At 36.3% G+C, this 21,243-nt stretch overlaps 4 protein-coding genes and 1 long non-coding RNA gene across 6 annotated transcripts; 1 reads left to right on the top strand and 4 right to left on the bottom strand.

The window, feature by feature from the left end:
- Positions 1–973: 973 nt before the first annotated feature.
- LOC107038080 (speckle-type POZ protein-like) lies at positions 974–3,007 on the bottom strand. The gene is made up of 2 exons (XM_015256962.1): positions 2,831–3,007; positions 974–2,699 (listed from the first exon to the last, which is right to left on the bottom strand). The coding sequence occupies exons 1-2, from the start codon at positions 2,959–2,961 to the stop codon at positions 1,826–1,828; spliced, it is 1,005 nt and encodes a 334-aa protein (XP_015112448.1). The 5' UTR covers positions 2,962–3,007; the 3' UTR covers positions 974–1,825.
- Positions 3,008–4,361: 1,354 nt separating this feature from the next.
- Positions 4,362–5,382, top strand: LOC107038086. The gene is made up of 2 exons (XR_001460879.1): positions 4,362–4,768; positions 4,977–5,382. It is a non-coding gene; the product is annotated as an uncharacterized LOC107038086 (long non-coding RNA).
- A 1,929-nt stretch (positions 5,383–7,311) lies between these two features.
- LOC114841222 (speckle-type POZ protein B-like) lies at positions 7,312–8,364 on the bottom strand. The gene has a single exon (XM_029126106.1). The coding sequence runs from the start codon at positions 8,362–8,364 to the stop codon at positions 7,312–7,314; it is 1,053 nt and encodes a 350-aa protein (XP_028981939.1).
- A 2,084-nt stretch (positions 8,365–10,448) lies between these two features.
- LOC107038077 lies at positions 10,449–14,844 on the bottom strand. Of its 2 annotated transcripts, none has more exons than XM_015256959.1 (4): positions 14,544–14,844; positions 12,195–12,739; positions 11,969–12,110; positions 10,449–11,136 (listed from the first exon to the last, which is right to left on the bottom strand). In XM_015256959.1, exons 1-4 carry the CDS (start codon positions 14,668–14,670, stop codon positions 10,769–10,771), a joined length of 1,182 nt encoding a protein of 393 aa, XP_015112445.1. In that variant the 5' UTR covers positions 14,671–14,844; the 3' UTR covers positions 10,449–10,768. The 2 variants fall into 2 exon arrangements, with proteins under 2 accessions (XP_015112445.1, XP_015112443.1); XM_015256957.1 differs by having other exon boundaries at positions 12,195–12,787.
- A 484-nt stretch (positions 14,845–15,328) lies between these two features.
- On the bottom strand, positions 15,329–20,891 carry LOC107038081. The gene is made up of 4 exons (XM_015256963.1): positions 20,619–20,891; positions 17,742–18,289; positions 17,523–17,664; positions 15,329–16,125 (listed from the first exon to the last, which is right to left on the bottom strand). The coding sequence occupies exons 1-4, from the start codon at positions 20,743–20,745 to the stop codon at positions 15,737–15,739; spliced, it is 1,206 nt and encodes a 401-aa protein (XP_015112449.1). The 5' UTR covers positions 20,746–20,891; the 3' UTR covers positions 15,329–15,736.
- Positions 20,892–21,243: the final 352 nt, after the last annotated feature.

Below are 21,243 nucleotides of genomic sequence, written 5' to 3' on the forward strand. Positions count from 1 at the left end.
AATGAAAACTCGCCCTAATGTTCTCGGCTCTTGTGGCGGCAATGACCAAACGGTATAACCGCCGCCAGGAAAGAAGGAACCCAAGTAGCACAATTCTGGAGGGTATCTGCAAGTATACCAAAAAGGCTGTCTAATGTCTGTCCAAAAAGGTAATTTGTGTCTAGAAGTTACCTAGAAGTTAACTAAAAGTTATCGGATGACTGTAAGATACCTTTTGGACGGACATTAGTCAGTCCTTTTGGTATACTTTCAGATATCTTTCGCAAGGTTTGCTACTTGGGAACTTAGATTTGAGTGGTGGGGGATATCGAGTCGTAGCTAAATTGGATTATATCTGGTCATAGCCTGAATAAATGCACAAAATCTCAAGGTATGATTCGGAAAAACTCAAGTAAAATCACTATCAATAATTGAATATCGTTTGATATGAAACTATTGTAATTTTCAGCTCGAGTTGCATCGTTCTCATAAAACACGTTGATATTCCGATTTTTGCGTCTGCTAGAGACCAAACAACGATTTCGAGGTAACAATACAAAAATCGATAGATCTCGAAAACTTTGTATGAACGGGTATATATATTTTGATTGATTAAAATCAAGGACATCAAGACGAACAATTGAAAAAAAATATTGAAATCGGTTGGATTTTTCCCGAGACATTTGGGAAAAAGCGTTAAAAAAATCGCGATTTCTCAAAAACTAATGGACGGATTCAGCTGAACTTTGGCGGAGAGTCAGTCCTAAATTATACCTATTGTCTCTCCATTTTTGTACAATCTTTAATGTCTTTAATATCATCAACTGCAAGAGTTGTTGAAAAATCAAGAAGTACATTTGTAATTCAGTACAGCATTAAAACCAAGTCTTGTTATTTTATTATTATCCGTAAATTTATTAGAAAGGAAAAAAGCTGTAGTACAGCATAGTATATAATTTCAAAATTTTAGACAATTAATTTCCCTGGAGCACCTTCTCATAATATAATACGTAGAGTATGGCTCCCCTATGCCTCCCGTGTGTTCAAAAAATCACGAAGCGGACAGAGAGAGAGTTGCGTTCGTGACAGAGTGCCGTAGAGAAGCATAGTATACAATCGTCAACAAAAGCTCTATCCTACTAACCTTAACTGAGTGGGGGCTCATGGCCAATGAGGAATGAGGGATACTCTTAACTGGTCAATCACATGCTATACTCAGTTCAGGCTAGTAGGACAGAATTTATGTTGACAATTGTATGTATAGAAATGTACACTAGCGCCGCAACGTTGATGCCTTTTCATTAAGTTTGAAATATAAGTATACCTTCTGTTTACGTATAATTATGAAGGAATATTTCTCAAATATATGTAAAAAAATAGAAAGTCGACTTTTTGAAGTAGAGCAATGAAATGATTGAAAAATTCCGATTTTCCGAGACCATGACCTTTTCTAAATGAATTATCAAATTATTATTAATTTTTTAATCAAAGAATAATATTTCCAAAATTGTAACTAATTTTTCTACACCCAGAATGGCATCGAAAATAAATTTTAGGTGAAACGAATTATATTTTTTGGAAGTTTGAACCATTTTATAATTCATTCCTAAGAAGAAAACGTTGAAAAGAGAAAGTTTTTATGAAATTTATGGAATTTTGTTTCCAAATGGAAGCGTTGTCCTTGTTAAATGCGAAAAGGAAATATTCTGCGCGAACCACTGCACTCACTCTTGCGTGAATCACTCCGAAGAGAAAATATTCTGCGTGAACTACTCCATTCACTCTTGCGTGAATCACTCAAACTACACTACCTGGTGCTCTGCGGGTCTTACCGCACTATTTACATTTAAATGGCTTTCTCACACATCGCCTTCAAGCGAGGTAAGTCGTATTTGTCACTCGCTTGCAATAATTTACGTGCCATCATCTTAAGATCTTTCACACTATCTGCGTAAATGAATTCTAGCATTCCTTCCACCGTGGCTTCGTCCATGTCCTCAATCTTCACTTCATTCTTACGATGCTCTCCAATTTTTGAGTGTTCGAACATCGCTGCAAAAACAGTACTGCGCGTGGCCAGAACAAGTTTGTGGGCTCGAAATTTTCTCCTCTCGGCGATAATGGTGACGTCATAAAACGGGACAAAACGTGAATCTTTGATGAGTTGGGAAAAATTTTCATTCAATTGACCCTTTTGCAAATCAAAAGACACTGAAGCAACTGATTTTGTGATGACTCCCCGTGGGATTTCAACATTGCAATTTATAGTGATTGAACAAGGGTCAGGTGTGTCGACCAATTTAGATCTTTCGATCATTCGCGGGCAACCCCATGACAACAATTCGTCTTCAAATTGTTGTTCAAATGAAAAAGTTGCATTGACACTTGTCGACCTGACGATTGAGAGGTTGCAGTGTACTTTGATTTTCATTTTTGCAGCATCTTGACAATCAAGGAAGAGAAAAAGTGAAGTATAGCCCACGTTCTCTTTGCCGGAACCTCTTGGGTACAATCTTAACCTCCATTTCATATTATCCTTTTCCCTCGGATGAAAAGTAGGAGAAGAGATGAACTCTCCATGTTCTTGAGGGAGGAGTTTGAAGTTTTCAATTTTCCATTCATATGCAAAGCGAAGTCTCTCAACTGTAGTATTGCCGTACTGTTTGTGTACTGACAACGACATGGTGCAGGTAATCTTATTAGACGATGATTCCCACACCCTGAAAATCACAATGGTTCATCCATTTTATATACAGTAAACTCACCAAGATAGAATACTCTCACATGAAATATTTTCCAAGGCAGTGTCTACAATTATTCGTGATTCATCTCAATCTCCCGTCAATAATACCTTAAGTTTTTGTGGATTCCTTCGAGCTGCAGGACTAGATGTACCAGGTGCAAAGTCAACAATACTCGAAGTTCGTTGCTGACTGGACAAATAACGCAACTACCGGAGACAACACCCACCTCACTCGACATATTTTAGGTTATGATTCGAACAAGACCGTTATATGGATTTTTGTCATTCCGGCCGTGAGGCAGCGCTTCACGGACGCTCCGCTCCGCTCCGCGTCCGTGAATCTCTGCCTACGGTCGTCATAACAAAAAATACTGTTCGTCATATGGCCAAAAAAAACTTTTCTAGCTCATATGATTGCAGCCCTCGCCTTCGGCTCGGGCTGCAAACTCATATTCGCCAGAAAAGTTTCTTTCGGCCTAGTGACGAAATATACTATTTCACTCGTAGCGGACAGTCCGCAAATGACAGCGACTGGCAAAGAGGATTGACTAAAGTAGAGGCTCAGATCTCGGGGTTGGACTGACTCCAAGCCAAAAGTAGTTCGACCCCAACGGAGGGATGCCGCCACGATCGAATCTGACGGCTGGGCGAACTGCCTGTGCCGGTAACTCGGCAGTAGCAGTCCCGCTGTCTAGAGCCTCTAGTTTAGTCAATCCTCTTTGGCGACTGGTCTGCTAAAGTCAGCGACACACCAAACCAAACCTAACCAAAAAGCGCCAAAATTTGAAGTAGTACATTTCGACGCTAGGCTGTGAGAAACTTTTCTGGCGAATATGAGGTTACAGGACGAGCTGAAGGTGAGTTCTGTAATCATATGAGGTTGAAAAGTTCCCACGGCCATGTGTCGAACAATATTGTTTGTCAATAGGCCTGAAAACCGCGATTTAACCGAGCGAAGCGAGTTTAAAATTGCGATTTATCGGGCCTAGTGACGACAAGTATTTTTTGTCATTTAGGGTGGGTCTTCATTCGTAGCGGACAGTCCGCAAATGACAGCGACACACCTAACCGAAAGGCACCAAAATTTGAAAAATGGATAATTCATCAATGTAAGTTCAATAATTGAATCCAAATTCAATGAAAAGTTACAAACCAGGCGAAGTGCATATTCAATTATGCTGAAAATTTAGGGTTTTGGGAGGAAATGTCTACTGATGTCCATGATAAACAAAGCAATGCTCGAATTTTGGCGCCTTCCGCTCGAGTATGTCGCTGACTTTAGCGGACGAGTCGCTGTCATTTGCGGACTGTCCGCTACGAGTGAAAACCCATCCTAATTCATTAATGTAAGTTCAGTAATTGAATCCAAATTCAATGAGAAGTTACAGACTAGGCGGAGTGTATATTCAATTATGCTGAAAATTTGGGGTTTTGGGAGGAAATGTCTAATGATTTTCATCAACAAAGCAAGGTTTGAATTTTGGCGCCTTCCGCTCGAGTATGTCGGTGACTTTAGCGGACGAGTCGTGTCATTTGCGGACTGTCCGCTCAGAGTGAAAACCCACCCTTAGATTGAAAATTTGTTGGTCACATGACCGTCATTTTTTTTATTACATGATGCTATCTAAAGTGACGGTCATTTGCATCCTACTCATCACGTGCCCCCACTCCTTATATCTTCTTCTGATCGTTTTGGTTAAAGTCCTTTTTGCCAAAGAAGTAATATCTCAGCCGTATATACTTAATCTATTCAAATTCCCACTGATGCTCATGCTATTCATCACTGAAATCGGGGTTACTTCTTCGACAAAATTTAGTATATCCTCTAAATAACTATATTGGAGAGACACCGGCCGTTAGACTGTGGTCTCTGTCGTAAACAGCCAGAGCCATTAGACATCAAATAATATTGGGGAGGCTAGCTATGGAGCCGATAGATATTGCTATTGTTTTCTATGCCTTTACAATCGCCTGTTTCGTGTTCTGGGTTGTAAGATTATTTATACGTCGGGCCATTTGCAATAACTCGAGATATAAAAACCACTGGTAAATTTATTATACAATGAAATAGCATTCATGCTACTAGGTTCAATAAATAGTGATTCTAACCTCGTTTTGCACAATTACAATCCCTGCAAACCGTCTTTCACTCGAGCTTAACAACATAAATTTTCATACATCACATTTGTGAGAAAATAACTTTTAATTCGGTAATGTAATCTGCCATTGATATTCAAACTGTTATCATTTTCAGAATAACCGATCGGAACTATTCACATTATGTCATCACACGTGCAAAAACAGAACGGCTGCAGTAAGGTTGGCGCAAATCGCATTGATTACGAATGGCTCATAGAAGATTTTAAACTGTTCTCTCAAGGAAATACGAAATATTCATATTCACCAGTCTTGCATGCTAATCTCTACCAGTCACAGAAGTTAAAGGAATATGTTGAGATTCATCGGAGACGATCCTCTCAGTGTAATCAAGTCGGAGAGCTCTGTAGTCATTACTGCAAGGAAGGCAAAGGCTTGAAATTTTTTACCTCATCGATGTTTATGCCAATTCATTTGAAACACGCATTCTTCGTCTTTTCTGTTTCTCCTCTGAAAAACGTTCTTTCTGTATTTATAACTTCAGAATAAACATTTTCATTTTATTTTTGTATATGACTTATTATTATAACTTATACACATGTCATAAAAAAATATTATGTTACAATCGAATGCCCCTATTTCAGACTCTGTCTCTTCATCACTATTGTAACGAATCTCTAGGTTCCGCAGTTGCATTCCATCATTTACACATTTTTTCTTTTCTCTGAACCTCTCCTCCGAAGGCAGCGTCTCTCAATTGTTTAATTCATTCTTTTTTCCCTCGTTATGACACGTCCTTTTGTATTTTTATCTTCGCCTCTTTTAATTTAATAAACCTTTTTTTATTTTAACCCGCGTGCTCTTCAATATGCTAGCGCATTATATAATTTAAATCATTCCCAAATAATTCCATGTCATCAGGACAGCTATGGAGCAGTACAAACCCGAGGATTCCGAGACGTATGTAACATGCGGAAAAATCAACAGTAGCTTTTCAATTATAATTAATTTTTATCAGAATTGTGTACATCTTATGCTGCATTCATTGTGACATCACCCTAACCATTTTTTGTTGTCAAAGCAACAATCAAGCGATTATTCCCAAGTTGCAGAAGTACTCGTACGAATTTCCTCCGCAAGTTTCCACAACTGAGCCGTAATCGACTGGACTTGCATGGAAAGCCTCACCTTCTTCACAATTTTGTGAAAGAATAAAGTGAATTATCCACTTCCCCTCCCCTTGTATAAGAATGAGAACTATCAAGTTAAATGTTTGTTGATATGAAAGAGAATGTGATTTGTTTTTCTCTGTTGTTTCAGTTCATGATAATAAATCGCCTTTTCCTTATTTCAATTACTGAGCCTGATCTTTACAATGATCTCCCAAATATATTGAGGACTGACGGGGAATTGATAGGAAACCACAGCTACTGTAGGACTGGCGAAGAGTTCCACTGGGAATTTGTTTATTTATTTGATGTTTGATGGCTCCAGCTGTTTAGGACTCCACTGGGAATTGTGGGTTATGCATTGAGTTTCCATTTGCCCACCGCTCATGGCAGTGGAACAATCTCCCCAGTTCTGCAGTAGCACTAATTTTTTTATTCATGAGAGATATTTTTTATTACACATGCAAGTAATGACATACATGACGATCATTTTCGTGTGCATATGAGAAAAACGGTATTAGAGTGAAGAGGCCAATTGCTGGACGGTTAAGGAAAGGGACCAAAACAGCGTGATAGTTAAGAAAAAGTTATTTGAAATCGTGATATTCTGAAAACGAAACTTTGCTGCATGACCCTGGTAAAACAGTCCGATTATTTCCGACTGGGTGATAAAAAAAGAATCGGCGTTAATGATGTTTCTGTCTTTGCCCGTTAAATTCCGATTGGCTGGTAGGTAGAGTTTCAAGTTTAAGAAAATTATGAGAAGTAATAGGATCAAGGGTATGTGGCCATTATTGTCCGATTACTTTCCAAAAAAGTGGTCGATAGATCTCATACTGCTCATATAACTCTTTAATATTTATTGCTCATTTAACTATTTATGAGTAATATGAGATCTATCAACCACTTTTTTGGAAAGTAATCGGACAATAATGGCCACATACCCTTGATCCTATTACCTCTCATAATTTTCTTAAACTTGAAACTCTACCTACCAACCAATCGGAATTTAACGGGCAAAGACAGAAACATCATTAACGCCGATTTATTTTTTATCACCCGGTCGTAAATAATCGGACTGTTTACCATTGGACTATACATGAATATTATTACTGAAAATTCTAATAATGAGCAGTTTCAGTTATATCATGTGGATAACACTCAATGGCAGTTGGGGTCGTCCATCTATCGGCCTATTTACCCTATAGAAAATGTATATTGCAAAATTATGAATTCAAAAAGAGATTAAAAGAAGTAAAACAGAAAAGGCCACGAATGTGTATTTCAAACGAATCGGCGTAAACATCGATGAAGTGGAAAATTTCATGCCTTTGTCCCCCTTCGAGAAATGATTGAGTATATCAATTCCTTCGCTAGTCCTGGATACCCTTCCACCAATCTGTCGTAGCTCTCTGACTTGATCACACTGAGAGGATCGTCTTCGATGAATCTCATGACATATTCCTTCAACTTCTGTGAGTGATTGAGATCAGCGAGTACTAGAATCTCTGCGGCATTGTCACTAGTGAGTGTTTTATAGAGAATCTCCTCGCACATAACTCTCAAACGATGCAAGTCGTACTTATCGCTTACTTTCAATAATTTACGAGCTTGTATCTCCAGGTCTGAAACCTTATCCGTGTAAATGAATTCCAACATTGCTTTCACAATTGCTGGCTCCATGTCGTCAATCTTCACTTCATTCTTGCAATTTTCACTCATTTCTTTGTGCTCAAACATTGCTGCAAAAACAGTACTACGCACGGACAACAAGAGTTTGTGGGCGAAGAATTTTTCATTTCCCACGAGGATGGTAACATCAGAAAGTCGTGAATCCTCAAACAGTTGAGTAAAATGCTCATTCAATTGACCTGTTTGTAGATCGAAAGATATTGAATCGACCGAGGGTTTGACTGGTTCTGTAATAATCCTCTGTGAGAAAGCAACTTTACAACGTATAGTGAATGAATCATCAGAGCTACAAGACTTCAATAGCTTGGATCTTTCTATAATTTTGGGGTAACCCCAGGAGTACTCCTTATTATATGTCTGTATAAATGACTCGCTGCATAGCATATTTTTTGATTTCAAGATTGATAGTTGGCAGTCGACTCTGATTTCTTTTTTCTGAGTATCTTGTGAAACTACACGGACGAAAAGTGAAACATAGCCTTCGAAATCTTCGGTAGAACCGTTTGGGAACAACTGAAGCTTCCATTTCACTTGATCGTTCTCCTTCGCATGGAAGACTGGTGAATCTACGCATTTCGTATTTTCTTGGGGGAACAGTTTGAAGTCTTTTATGAGCCATTCGTAATCAATGTGATTTGCGTTGACCTTACTGCAGCTGTATTGTTTTTGCACATGTGACGACATGATGTGAATAGCCTCGATCGGTTATTCTGAAAATGACAACGGTTCGAATATCAATGGCAGATTACATTACTGAATCAAAAATTATTTCCTCACGAATGGGATGTATGCAAATTTATGTTGTTGAATCCGAGTGAAGGACAGTTTGCAGGGATTGCAACCGTGGAAAGGGAGGTAAGAATCACCATTTATTGGACTTAGTAACATGAATGCTATTCCATTGTATAATAAATTTACCAGTTTTTATACTTCGAGTTATTGCATATGCTCTGACGTATAATCTTACAATTCAGAACAAGAAACAGGCTATTGTAACAGCTAAGAAAACAGGAGTAACAGCTATCGGGTCCACGCCTTACCTCTCCAATATTACTGTACTGTCGGACTGACGAGTTCGTCCCTGCGTTTTCAGAGGTGGGGGATGTGGATGTGCGCGGAGATTAGCCAAAGTGGGGGTAGCTACGCGGCGAAGGGACTCGTCAGTTGTTTAAGGGTGGGTTTTCACTCGTAGCGGACAGTCCGCAAATGACAGCGGCTCGTCCGCTAAAGTCAGCGAGACGCACCTAACCGAAAGGCGCCAAAATTTGAAAATTGGATAATTCATCAATGTAAGTTCAATAATTGGATCCAAATTCAATGAGAAATTACAGACTAGCCGGAGTGCATATTCAATTATGTTGAAAATTTGGGGTTTTCGGGGGGAATGTCTACTGGTGTTCATGATAAACAAAGCAATGTTCGAATTTTGGCGCCTTGCGCTCGAGTATATCCCTGAATTTAGCGGACGAGTCGCTGTCATTTGCGGACTGTTCGCTACGAGTGAAAACCCACCCTTAGGACTGGCGAAATTGTCCACTCTAATGAGGCGGAAGGGGGAAATGGGAGCTCAATGCATAACTTATTTACAATTTCTGGTGAAACAATCTCGCCAGTCCTACACCAGGAAAAAAAATTATTTTTGCCCAATATCCATTTACTTGAGAGAAGTATTTATTTTTTCAATACCGTATTTCTCTAGTCGACTTATTCCCAGGCAATTCTCAACAGGTTTTAATTATTTAGCGAGCCCAATATTACTCTAGAAGATAATTATGTTAGTTATGACCTTGAGTGAACTCTTTCAATAATTATTGACATTGAAAAATTAATCGATATTCTTCCCTATAAAAAATAAAAAATTTAGGAAAAATTAATAATCATTTGCGGAGTTCATTCAAGGCCATTGTGATTGTTATAATTGATAGTTAATCAGACTCGCCTGGGCATGACGTAGTTGAAGAAATACGATTTTGAAACAATAAATGCTTCTCTCAAGTAAATGAATATTTTGCAAAAATAATTTTTCTTTTCAGTGTAGTGTATTTGATGTTTAACCCTTCAAGTATACGGCGTCCATATCGCACCGAATACTACTCGAATTCGCTGTTCAATACGTAACAATTTCTACACTGATGGTGAAAAATTATCATCTAAAATTTAATGATAATCTTGAGCTTTCACCAGTAAGTTGTTCAATTACGGTATTCCTTTATACAGATTTTTCTGGAGTTTTTAAGACTAATTTCAGTTCGATAGTACAAACGATTACCAACATCAGCGATTGTCGAAAATTTATTAACAACAAATCAGTCATTCATTGAATCGAAAATTCGTTTGGACCATGCGACAAACAAATGTATAGACTATATCCGGTAAAAATTTCAGAACTTGATGAAAATTAGCTCGATGAACAAGAAGTTTGATATTGAATATACATCTGACACTAAAATCAGTTCCGTATTGATTATGTATTGAAGAAAAATATTAAAAATAACTTGAAAAAAAATCGAGTCCCATTGTGCTGATAAATTTATCTATTTCATAGGGAATTTTTTAGAATTTCGATGTCTACAATACTACGAAAGATAATAACGTTTTATTAATCACGGAAAGGGTCTACATGACATACAGACGCCGGCCGGTAGAACAAGCTCTCGGGTCTATATGTGTTTAGGACAGAATCGACAGAATCCACAGTCTAACGACCGCTACCTCTCCAATAGTTATTTAGATAGTTATAAGTAAAATTATTGGTGACATTGTGTGTGTATAAAAGTGATAACCCATCTTCATAAATTTTATTTGAACTTAATAGAATACATTGAAAGAGAAACATCTTATGAGACTATTCTCTTTTGTTTTTAATTGAACAGATTTTCTTACTTTATCATTGTAAAAGTAGACACCGTATTGTAAGACTGCTGCCTGTGTTCTATCAATAATCATAAGAGGGTACGATTCCAGTTGGAATTGTAAACCGAATTAACTTAGCAGTCAAATCTTAGTTAAGGCCAGCATAAATATTAAAAGTCTGTGTCATACATGTAGGTGAATTGTCTACGAAATTCTCAAACGAGGCTCTAAGTCTCTATCGGACAGTTTTCAATAGAGGAGAAGCCCCTTCGAATATTTCAGGATGTGCCATTGTGTGATAACAATGAATTTTCAGAGTTATATTATTCGTGCGCTTCTTGGTTACTTTAACGGCGACTTCAAGAGTTTTGTCTGTGATCTTAGTGCAGATGACATCGAGAGTTTGAAGCACGTGACAGTTTTTCAGAATTCCTGTTACTTCTACGTCACTAGCTGGGCATCCTACCAGGTTCAACTCCTTGATATTAACAAATTTCTTCAGGTATTTCCCAGTAACTCCTGGCAAGCACAACAGGTGGAGAACTTTCAGGTTGGGAAGGGCTGATAGAACAGAGATACCTTGATCCGTTACATTAATGCAATCTGAAATAATCATGAGTATTTCAGGAATATCTAGAGAGAAATGGGGCAAAGTGGAACGTTTGTCATCGATTAGAAATCCCAATATTTCTGTTTATAAACAAAGATCTCAAGATGTAAAGTCGATTGCATACGTTCCGATTCGCCCCAGTCTCGCCTGTTAAATAGGCATGAAAACAAGTAGATAATTTCGTTAATTATTGCGAAGTATAGCCATTGTTACTGATAAATTAATAGTATGCTTCCGAACAGATTAAACTTTAATACTAGTACGTCATCTCTTTTAATGTTTAATAATTGGGAGATTAATTGTCAGAAAGCGTCAGAAAACATCCTGAACATGATGAAGTCCGACATTACGGTCTATACTTTAACATAAAAAGTCAGAAACTTAAAATCCGACGAAAACAATACTTTCATTCGGAAGCAAACGTCTTACGTCATTTACGGCGCTATTTTTACGATATGCTGATGAAATCAAAAGACCATTGACAGCAATTTCTTGAATATGAATAAATCCCTTTCACTAATGATTCTCTAAAAAATCGATTGTCGACGAAATATCAGTATTTTCTAAATTGTGATTCAATGGATTTTAGTAGATATCAATAGATAGCACTCACTGCTATCTATATTCTGTAAAAAAAACATGGGAGTTGATAGATTCTTTATGGAGAAATACCAAAAAATGTATGTATACAAAAATCACATATTCAAGCTTTTTAGACCGATTTTAGTTATCATAACACAATCTAATTAATTATGAAATTTGAATAATATCATCATTATCACGTCTTAATGAAAATAAAGAAATATAATTCAAAATCACTCTTACGTTGAAGTTTGATTGTTTCCAATTGCAGACACTTTTTACTCATAGAAACGAGGAATTTATCGTGAATCAACGGTAATGGTCTGTATCGGTCAATCATAGTGAAATCTGGCCTGCCAAGACAAAGCTGACGTAAATTTGTAAGCTGAAAAAAGAAGTAACTGAGTCTGACTTCTCATCGAGACGAAGACTATGGCAATGACAATGAAATTCATAAATTACAAATTACCAGTTCCACCAATTCATCATCAACGTAATCAATAAACAGGCCCTGGAGGACTTGGCAATGACGAATAGTCGCTTTGATATATTTTGGCAGGTTTCGATCGGCAATGCTACTTGCAAAAATGCTCAATTGTTCTAGCTGATGAGTTGGAATGCCCTGGAAGAAACTGTAGAGTTGTTCAGCGAGTATGTGGACCTTTAAGTTCTTCATATATTTACAAGCGTCGAGTAACTCTCTCAATTGTATCGCATCGGTTTTTGTCATCAAAAATCCACTGAATTCGCAAAGATTGGGACATTCCTTTGCAGCCAAGGCCATGATGGAGGGTGTTGAGAGTAACTTACGGTGCTCCATTAAGACTCTCAAATGAGGCCCACAATACTCGATTAATTCATGTGCAGTTCTTCGATTCAGTGATTCATTGCTGGTGACTGCCAGCAGAGTTTCGGGCGATGATATCAAAGTCAATTTCGCAGCACCATCATATAGCAGGAGCCGTTTGAACTCACGCCAACAGTCATCGATTATTTCAGTCCACCTCGTGCACACTAACAGGAATGATAATGAGTTCCTTTGATTTTTCACGTTGAAGAGAACTTGGAAAGAAAGCGGAAAATTCAAACAAAATGTTCTTGGATGCATTGACAGAATGCATACTATGCAGTATGCATTCTGTCAGAAAAGTTGAGAACAGAAAAATTAAGATGCAATTTCTTATATGATTGTTGTTGATTTCGGTGAACTAATAATTTTGACCCGTGCGAAAACTGGGAAAGTGGTTTCGTTACAACATAATTAATATATTTTTGCTAATAAATTAGAAATTTGTTTCCAAATGGAATTTGGATGACTATATATTTTAAAGTGAATTGAATGATTCACTGAATTCACCTTAAAATATGTAGTCATATAGTGAATTTAATAATCCATTGAATTCAACATTGCCCAACGTTGGCAGCCAACATCGCCCCAATGTTGAAATTTTTCACCTTTCCCTGAATATTTGTTTCTAGATAAATTTTCCAACAGATGATGGAATCAATCTCATGATTGAACTCAGTCAAGATGACGTTGGAAAGAATATTTTAAATGATAATTGGATTAATTAAAACAACTATTTTTTCAGTTATCGTAGAAAACAGGCATGGCCTAAAAATATTTCGGATTTAACGAATATAATGTTTCCATTCAGAACCAAATTCATACGACACCCTAGCGCATTCGTTAGGTAATTCCAATTAAATGAATTTCTGATAAACTTCTATTACGAATTCCATCAGATTTCTATAGGGATTCCGTAGTCTGAAATTTCCAAATTTTTTCGTTGGATTTTTTCAATGAGAGAAGAAAAATAGAGTGGAAAAAGATTCCAATAGGTACGTGGAGGTGTTTCTACAGAGCATAAAAGAGGGTAGGGTACAATGAGCACTTGACTTTTTTCAAAATATTCATAACTCAGAAATATATTTATCCATTGAGCTCAGTCTAGGCTCATCACAAGGGGAAGAACTGTACTTTTCATTGAGAAAAAAAATTATTCCATTTCATCAACAATTCAATAAGTCATCAGCATTTCAAAACAAGTAAAAAGTGTTCATTTGACTCCATCCTTCCCTATCTAATAAAATAAGTTGTAAGGAAAGATCAAATTCTAATGATGTCTTCTACAGAATGGTATCTAAGGAACATGGTCCTCTGAAAAGTACTCACATTGAAAAGCTGCGGAATATTCCAGCAGAATCATAGATTTTTCCTTCGCATGCGCTAGGTTTTTCTATGAAATTTAATAGTTTGTGCACTTCAAACCAAGATAGGGGAATAATGTGAAGAGTAAAATCGAAAAATATTGCAATAGTTTGAGAAGAAGAAAAATTCTCAACGAATCACCAGTTAAGACACACTAGTTGTGCAAGGAAGAGGTCTTTTGGTATTTTTTCCCGCATGAACGATCAACAAATGGTGAAATTGAATCATTATTCGTTACTACGTCATTACAAAATTGATAAAGAATATACAATTAATAATAATTGAACATACATTTTGTCTCAGAGGTTAAGGTAGAGGAGGGTGGGGTAAAATGGACACTAGACTTTTTAAAAATTATTCATAACTCAGAAACAAATTTATCAGTTGAACTCAATTTAGGCTTGTCACAGAGAGAAAAAATTGTTCTTTGTATTGAAAAAAAGTAATTAAATTTTATCAACATTTCAACCACTCATGAACATTTCAAAAAAAAGTCAAAAGTATCCGTTGTACCCCAACCTCCCCTAGAACTCTAGGACAAAACGATGAATCAATAATGTATTTCAACTGAAGAAAATAGAGTTTTGCTCTACAACAATTGTTTACCTGCACGGAGACTGATCCAGCTCTTTCCTGGAATTGTACTCATAGGAACATTGAGAAAAATCTGACGTAAACATTCATCTGGAAGGTCTGAAATTGTGGTCTCACTCTCTTGACCGTTGTTTGACATTTTATTGATGAATTCCACTTGTCCAATTCACATTGAGGAGATGAATGTCCACGATTTTTACTGAGAAAATTGGCCAAATGACAAAGAAAGTAGATTAAAGAAAAACGGAAGGACTTTTTATTAGGGCCACATTTATATAGGTTAACTTCATCTGCGAATCACAGCCGGTGTTGTTGTTTGGCGGTTGTACTGTACATTCCGTACAGAAACTATGTATTTGCACAATCAAATGCAAAAAGTTAAATTTAAAATGAACAGAGGGGCGATTTTGCTCGTTTTATGTCGACATAATATCGTAAATTTCAACCAATTCGGAATACTCAACTAGAATTGTTTGAAATTTATGATTTTATATCGACATAAAACGAGCAAAATCGCTCCCCAGATCCACGCCAAATCAGCAGACCAAAAAAGTCGATGCTGAGGATACTTGTCTCAATTTTTCTGAAAAGCTGGCGATTAAACCAAAATTTTCAAAAAAGAAAAATTAAAAAATATTGATAATTGAAAGTTATAATTTTTTGAAAATGGCTAGTTTATGTCCAACTATTACTATTATGATTTGTGGACGGGATTACTTCCTCTGCGATTAGAACTTTCAACATTGAGAATTCATTTACTCACAATCAGAAGTTTCAATAAGAATGGAATCATAAACTCAGGAAAAAATGATTAATTTTATTAACATTTTACGTGTAAATGGTAGATTAGATGGTTTTAATAATATAATCTTATTGAACTTTTATTTCAACGTAAAGAAAGAATACATGGAAGATAAGACTTGCTAAGATACTGTTCTCTCTGTTCACAATTGAAGACTTTCCTCGTTTATCATCATAAAAATAACCACCCCTCACTGTAAGAATCTTTCATGTGCTCTATGAAAGGTACTGTTGTCCACGAAGTTCTATTATTTGTTTAGAAAGAATGAAAAAAAAAACCAGAATTTCATTCCATTATAGAATTTGTGAATCAAGTCATCTCATACATCAAATCTCGGCTGGCTGTCATGCCTTGGAGCTTATGCAGGCCAAGGAAAATATGAACGAATATTTCATACATCAATTTAAAATCCGCCTCGATCATTGGATCCGACAATTTTCAAAAGAGGAGAAGATCCTTGGAATCTGCGGGGATTAGCCCTTGTATAATCACAATGAATCTTTAGAGTTATATTATTCATACGTTTCCTAGTTTCTTCAACAGCAACATAGAGGGTTTTATCTGTGATATTAGTGTAGGCAACATTAAGAGATTGAAGAATTTTACAGTTTCTCAGAATCCCTGTAATTTCTACATCACCAGCTAAGCATCCCACCAGGTTCAAATCATGAATTTCAGAAAACGTCTGCAAAGATTTCCCAGTAACTCTAGGCAGGCTATACAGATTAAGAACTTTCAATTTTGGGAGGGCTGATAGAGAGGAGATGCCTGCATCTGTCACATAAATGCAACCTGAAATAATAAAGAATATTCAATGAACAATAGTCAAATTTATGAATGAGAGAAGTGGTTGCAGGCAGGAAAAGTACTGATGAGCTAATCTATGGGGTTTGACAAAATTTAGATTTGTCACATTCTTTTCAATGTTCGTAACTCGGAAAAAATGTATGCATTGAGCATTGAGACTGGGCTCATTGCAAAGGGGAACAATTGTACTTTCGAAGGAAATAAATTCGTTATTTTATTGACAATTTAATGAGTCATTAAAATTTCAAAAAAGTAAAAAGTGCCAATTTTGTCCCACTTGTCCCTTTTCGATCTATCTAGAGTAAATAATGGTAACTTCTATGTGTATCATTACTGACTGTACTAATTGTTACGTGGACAATTGCTTATAAACAAGATTGACAGTAAAACACTGTCTCTGTAATAACGTGATATTGCTTGCTTTTTTAGATAATCTGTAATGTTCTCCTATTGCCATTCAGAAAAACCTAGCGAATTCGTTAGAAAATTCTATTAGATTTCTATTGAACTTTCTATTAGTTTTTGGCCAAATATTGAAATGTTCAATAGAAAAAATAATAGAATCGGCCAAAAACTAATAGAATGTTCAATAGAAATCCAACAAAATTGTCTTGCGAATTCACTAGGTTCTTCTATTAAGTTTTTTCATCCGTGCTGAGTCTCCGAAAATGAGCGTCTTTGAAAAACATTGGAGAATAAACCCATAAATAGGGAGGAAATTGCAAATTATTACCAATTTACGGTATCTAATCGCTGTTAGTTGATCGTTAGTTGCCATGATAAATTATCCATTTACAATTTCCTCTGTATCGGACTTATTTCCAAATCTCCATTAAAAACGCGCTTTGAAAAAATATTCAGTTTCTTTTCTATTTTTGGTGATGATAAAATCGTAATTTTTAGAGACTCTTGCGTGATGTAAAATCCAGTAGAAATTGTCATATGTTGTCGATTGTGTCGTTTGAGAAATAATCCATCCGGGCCTTAAAATTAACTCAAATGAGCGACAGATTTGCCAGCGTCAGACCCAATTTAAACGATGTTGAAGGATCTAAAGAGTACAATTACCATTTGGAAATTTACAACTGCCTTTTTGGCCTGAAGAAGCTGATGTATTTAGTGAAACATCGCTCCTATAAAGAATTAGTCAGTGTCAAATTCTCTTTCCTCCAATATGCCGCGATCCTACCGAAATACATTATCGATATAGAGATTAAAATTGATTTACAACTATTGTCTGAATGAAATTTATACATGTCTTAAAGTATTCTGTGAACCCCTAGATCTGCCTAAACTGAATTTTCCCCTGTCGCATCTTTTATCAGTTCCAGCTTCATTCAACTAATTTCTGTCTTATCAGTGCAGTTGAAAAATATCCTTACATTCAAGTGACATTGTTTCTAATCGTTGACAATGCACAGTCAGCGAAACCAGCAATTCATCCCGAATCAGTGGTAATAGCCCGTTTCGATCAGAGAGGCCAATGCCTGGATTGCTGAGGCGAATTTCACGTAAAGTCGTAAGCTGAAAATATAAATAAACCAGTTTCTGCTGAAAATTCAATTCTGTAACGACTCTGAAATTCCTAAACTGAGAATTACCAGTCCTGCTAGTTCATCATCCATGTAATCAGTATGCAGGCTCTTGAGGTCTCGACAATGACGAATGGTTGCTTTGATATATTTTGGCAAGTGTGGATCGCAACTGTCGCTCGTAAAAATGCTCAATGCTGTTAGTTGATGAGTTGGAATTCTCTGGAAAAAACTGTAAAGCCTTCCAGCGAGTATATGAATTTTCAGGCATGAAAAATTTTTGCATGCGTCGAGTAAATCTCTCAGTTGTGTGGCGTCCGTCTTTGTTCGCAATATTCCACCGAAATGCTCAAGTTGGACACATTCCTCTGCAGCTGAGGTCATTATGGAACTTGTGGATGGTAACGCACGCTGTTCTATCAAGGTTTTTAGAAAGGGTCCACAACGCTTAATCAGTTCACATGCGATTCTTCGATTCTGTGATTTGTTGCTCATGATTGCTAGGAGCATTTCTGGTGATGAACGAAGCAGAAATAACTGATCACCACGGTCACAGAGTACAAGTTGTTTGGTTTCACGCCAACAGTCATCAATTATTGGGGTCCATCTTTTGCAAACTAAAACGAATAACAATGAGTCACTAACATTATCCATGCCCCTATAATTGAAATTAATTGGAAAGATAAGGAAAAAATAGAAATAAATATCATCAGATTATCTGATGATAGTTATTTCTATTTTTATCTGATTATCTAATGATATTTATGAGATTATCTGATGATATTTATTTCTATTTTCTAGTGAACCACTAGTATTCTTGTAGGGTAATTGTATACGTTTGTTGTATATGATTTTCGGATAATTTCTGATGTTATTCTTACTTAATAATTTTTTTTCATCTCCAATCGATTGCTGCGGCCAATTACGTTCGGTGAAGAGCTACGACTACATAAGGATTAAATTAAACTCAATACTTCATTAACTTCAACATTGCCCGAACGTTAAAATTTTTTATAAAATTCTGAATATTGGTTTCAAAATGAATTTTCTCAACAAATGATGCAATCAATCCAATGATCGAACTCGGTCAAAATGGCATTGGGAAGAATATTCTAAATTACAATTGGATTCATTTAACTCTCGAGTGGTCGCACCTCTCCACTAAACGTATCTGGTCGCGTGATGAGTGGTAATGAGCGCTGCGCCGTTCCGTGTATTTTGCCATTTTGAGAAAAAAAAAGTTCAAAAAAATTATGTATTTATGATTAAACGAGTAACTTTGAACTTCCAACTAACAACTAATATCAGTATAAAACGAGAAAAGTGAAAACATTATTCAAAAATTGATTTCTATTCGGTGCGAAAATTTGATATTTATAGAGATTAAACACAGAGATTTTGACCGAGTCGAATTTTTAAGGAATTTTAATTTTTGATCGCTGCAAAGATGCACAGAACAAAAATTGTTTAAATGTTTGACATGGTGGAAAGTAGGAATTCCAATTTTTTCAGGTTTTTTCTCAACAACGTTTCAGCGTAAAAAATAAAAATCGAGACAGAACGGCGCTCGTGCCATGGCGCGACCGATTGAGGGTTAAGGCCCGGGTGGATTATTTTCCGAACATTATCTCGATTATTTTTCCATCTTGACAATGTAAAAGATATCACAATTTTCATTCGATTTTACATTACGCAGGAGTCCCTAAAAATTATGATTGTACAATCAAAAAAAGTATTTAAAAAAAACATTTTCAACAAGTGTTTTTTTAAATAAAGATTAAAAAATAAGTCCGATAGAGAGGAAATAGTGAATGGATAANGCGCGACCGATTGAGGGTTAAGGCCCGGGTGGATTATTTTCCGAACATTATCTCGATTATTTTTCCATCTTGACAATGTAAAAGATATCACAATTTTCATTCGATTTTACATTACGCAGGAGTCCCTAAAAATTATGATTGTACAATCAAAAAAAGTATTTAAAAAAAACATTTTCAACAAGTGTTTTTTTAAATAAAGATTAAAAAATAAGTCCGATAGAGAGGAAATAGTGAATGGATAATTTATCATGGTAACGAATGATCTGACAACCATTGACTACTGTGACAAATGACGATCTAACAGCCATTAGATACATCAAATTATTAATTTGCAATTTCCTCGTTATTGGGTTTATTGTCAAATATTATTCAAAAACGCTCTTTGAAAATGTTCCGCTTTTTTTCAACGTTTTTTTGATTGTACAATCATAATTTTTGGGCAGACTCCAGGGCTATGTAAAATTGAATAGCAATTGGAGATCATTTCAGATTATCAAAATTAAAAAAAAAACAATTAAGATCACGTTCGAAAGATAATCCACCCGGGCCTTAAATAATAATTTTTTTAGTTATCGCTGAAAAACGATCGGTCACATACACACGTACGTAGGGGAGGTTGGAGTAAAACGAACACTTGACTTTTTTTAAAAATGTTAATGAGGGGTTGAAATGTTGATGAAATTCAATAATTTTTTTTCTCAATACAAAGAACAACTCTTTCCCTTTGTGACGAGCCTAAACTGAGCTCAATTGGTAAATTTGTGTCTGAGTTATGAATAATTTTAAAAAAGTCTAGTGTAGTGTAAAGTCTAGTGTCCATTTTACCCCACCCACCCCTACATACATACATCCGAACATAATCTAAAAATAGCATTCGGAAGGAAAAGCAAAAAAAATTAACTGTTCTCATAAAACTGACTGAAGAAGTACGTTAAAACAATAGGCGGAAAAAAATACCGGTCATTTTGTCGTCTGCCCCACACAATGCATGTTACTACCCATCGGCTATTTTTTTCGTAAATTCTCTTAAACACGTAGACAAAAAGCATCGAATCAAGATTGTATTTCCACGTAAGAAAAATATCGAAGCTCTCTTTCCTTATTGATCTGTTATACAATTGCTTACCAGTGCGAAGACTGATCCAACTTTTCCCTGGAATAGTGATCATGGGGACGTGCAGAAAAATCTGACGTAGACATTCATCAGGGAGATCCGCAATCGTGGTTTCACCGCCTTGATTGGGGTTCGGCATTGTTCAGATTGGCTAATTAGCTCATCAACTGAATGTTCACGAATTTAACTCTCCAAGTATTCGGATCAAAAAGAAGATAAACACAGGAAAACCGTCTTATTGACGTCGAATTGGATGTGTTTGGACGTGCATTTGCTTCGTCTCACTGCTGCCTTCCGGGTGAGACGCGCTGTACACACCGTGTCAAAATTATATACACTCATATTACGTTGGTAAACTACGCCATTTTTTACCGACGTAATTTACGTAAATTACCTTGACGGGTTTTTTACATTTTTTACATTACTCCGAAAAACTTGTAATTTTCGGTTACTAGAATGTTTCATTTTATTCTGACTGGCGAAGACGCAGCCCAATCAGCACAGTTCTGGAGGGTATCTGCAAGTATACCAAAAAGGCTGTCTAATGTCTGTCCAAAAAGGTAACTTGTGTCTAGAAGTTACCTAGAAGTTAACTAAAAGTTATCGTATGACTGCAAGATACCTTTTGGACGGACAT

Source organism: Diachasma alloeum, unplaced genomic scaffold, assembly GCF_001412515.2.
Source record: "Diachasma alloeum isolate Michigan unplaced genomic scaffold, Dall2.0 Dall_scaffold_00277, whole genome shotgun sequence".
Classification (NCBI taxonomy): domain Eukaryota; kingdom Metazoa; phylum Arthropoda; class Insecta; order Hymenoptera; family Braconidae; genus Diachasma; species Diachasma alloeum.

Coding starts and splice junctions, on each gene's coding strand:
- LOC107038077 (XM_015256957.1), bottom strand. CDS start 14,670: ATGTCAAACAACGGTCAAGAGAGTGAGACCACAATTTCAGACCTTCCA. Junction 12,788..14,543: donor CTGGATCAGTCTCCGTGCAG/GTAAACAATTGT, acceptor TTTCTTTCCAAG/TTCTCTTCAACGTGAAAAAT. Junction 12,111..12,194: donor ATGATGAATTGGTGGAACTG/GTAATTTGTAAT, acceptor TTCTTTTTTCAG/CTTACAAATTTACGTCAGCT.
- LOC114841222 (XM_029126106.1), bottom strand. CDS start 8,364: ATGTCGTCACATGTGCAAAAACAATACAGCTGCAGTAAGGTCAACGCA.
- LOC107038080 (XM_015256962.1), bottom strand. CDS start 2,961: ATGTCGAGTGAGGTGGGTGTTGTCTCCGGTAGTTGCGTTATTTGTCCA. Junction 2,700..2,830: donor GGAATCCACAAAAACTTAAG/GTATTATTGACG, acceptor TGTGATTTTCAG/GGTGTGGGAATCATCGTCTA.
- LOC107038081 (XM_015256963.1), bottom strand. CDS start 20,745: ATGCCGAACCCCAATCAAGGCGGTGAAACCACGATTGCGGATCTCCCT. Junction 18,290..20,618: donor TTGGATCAGTCTTCGCACTG/GTAAGCAATTGT, acceptor TATTCGTTTTAG/TTTGCAAAAGATGGACCCCA. Junction 16,126..17,522: donor AGAAACAATGTCACTTGAAT/GTAAGGATATTT, acceptor TTATTATTTCAG/GTTGCATTTATGTGACAGAT.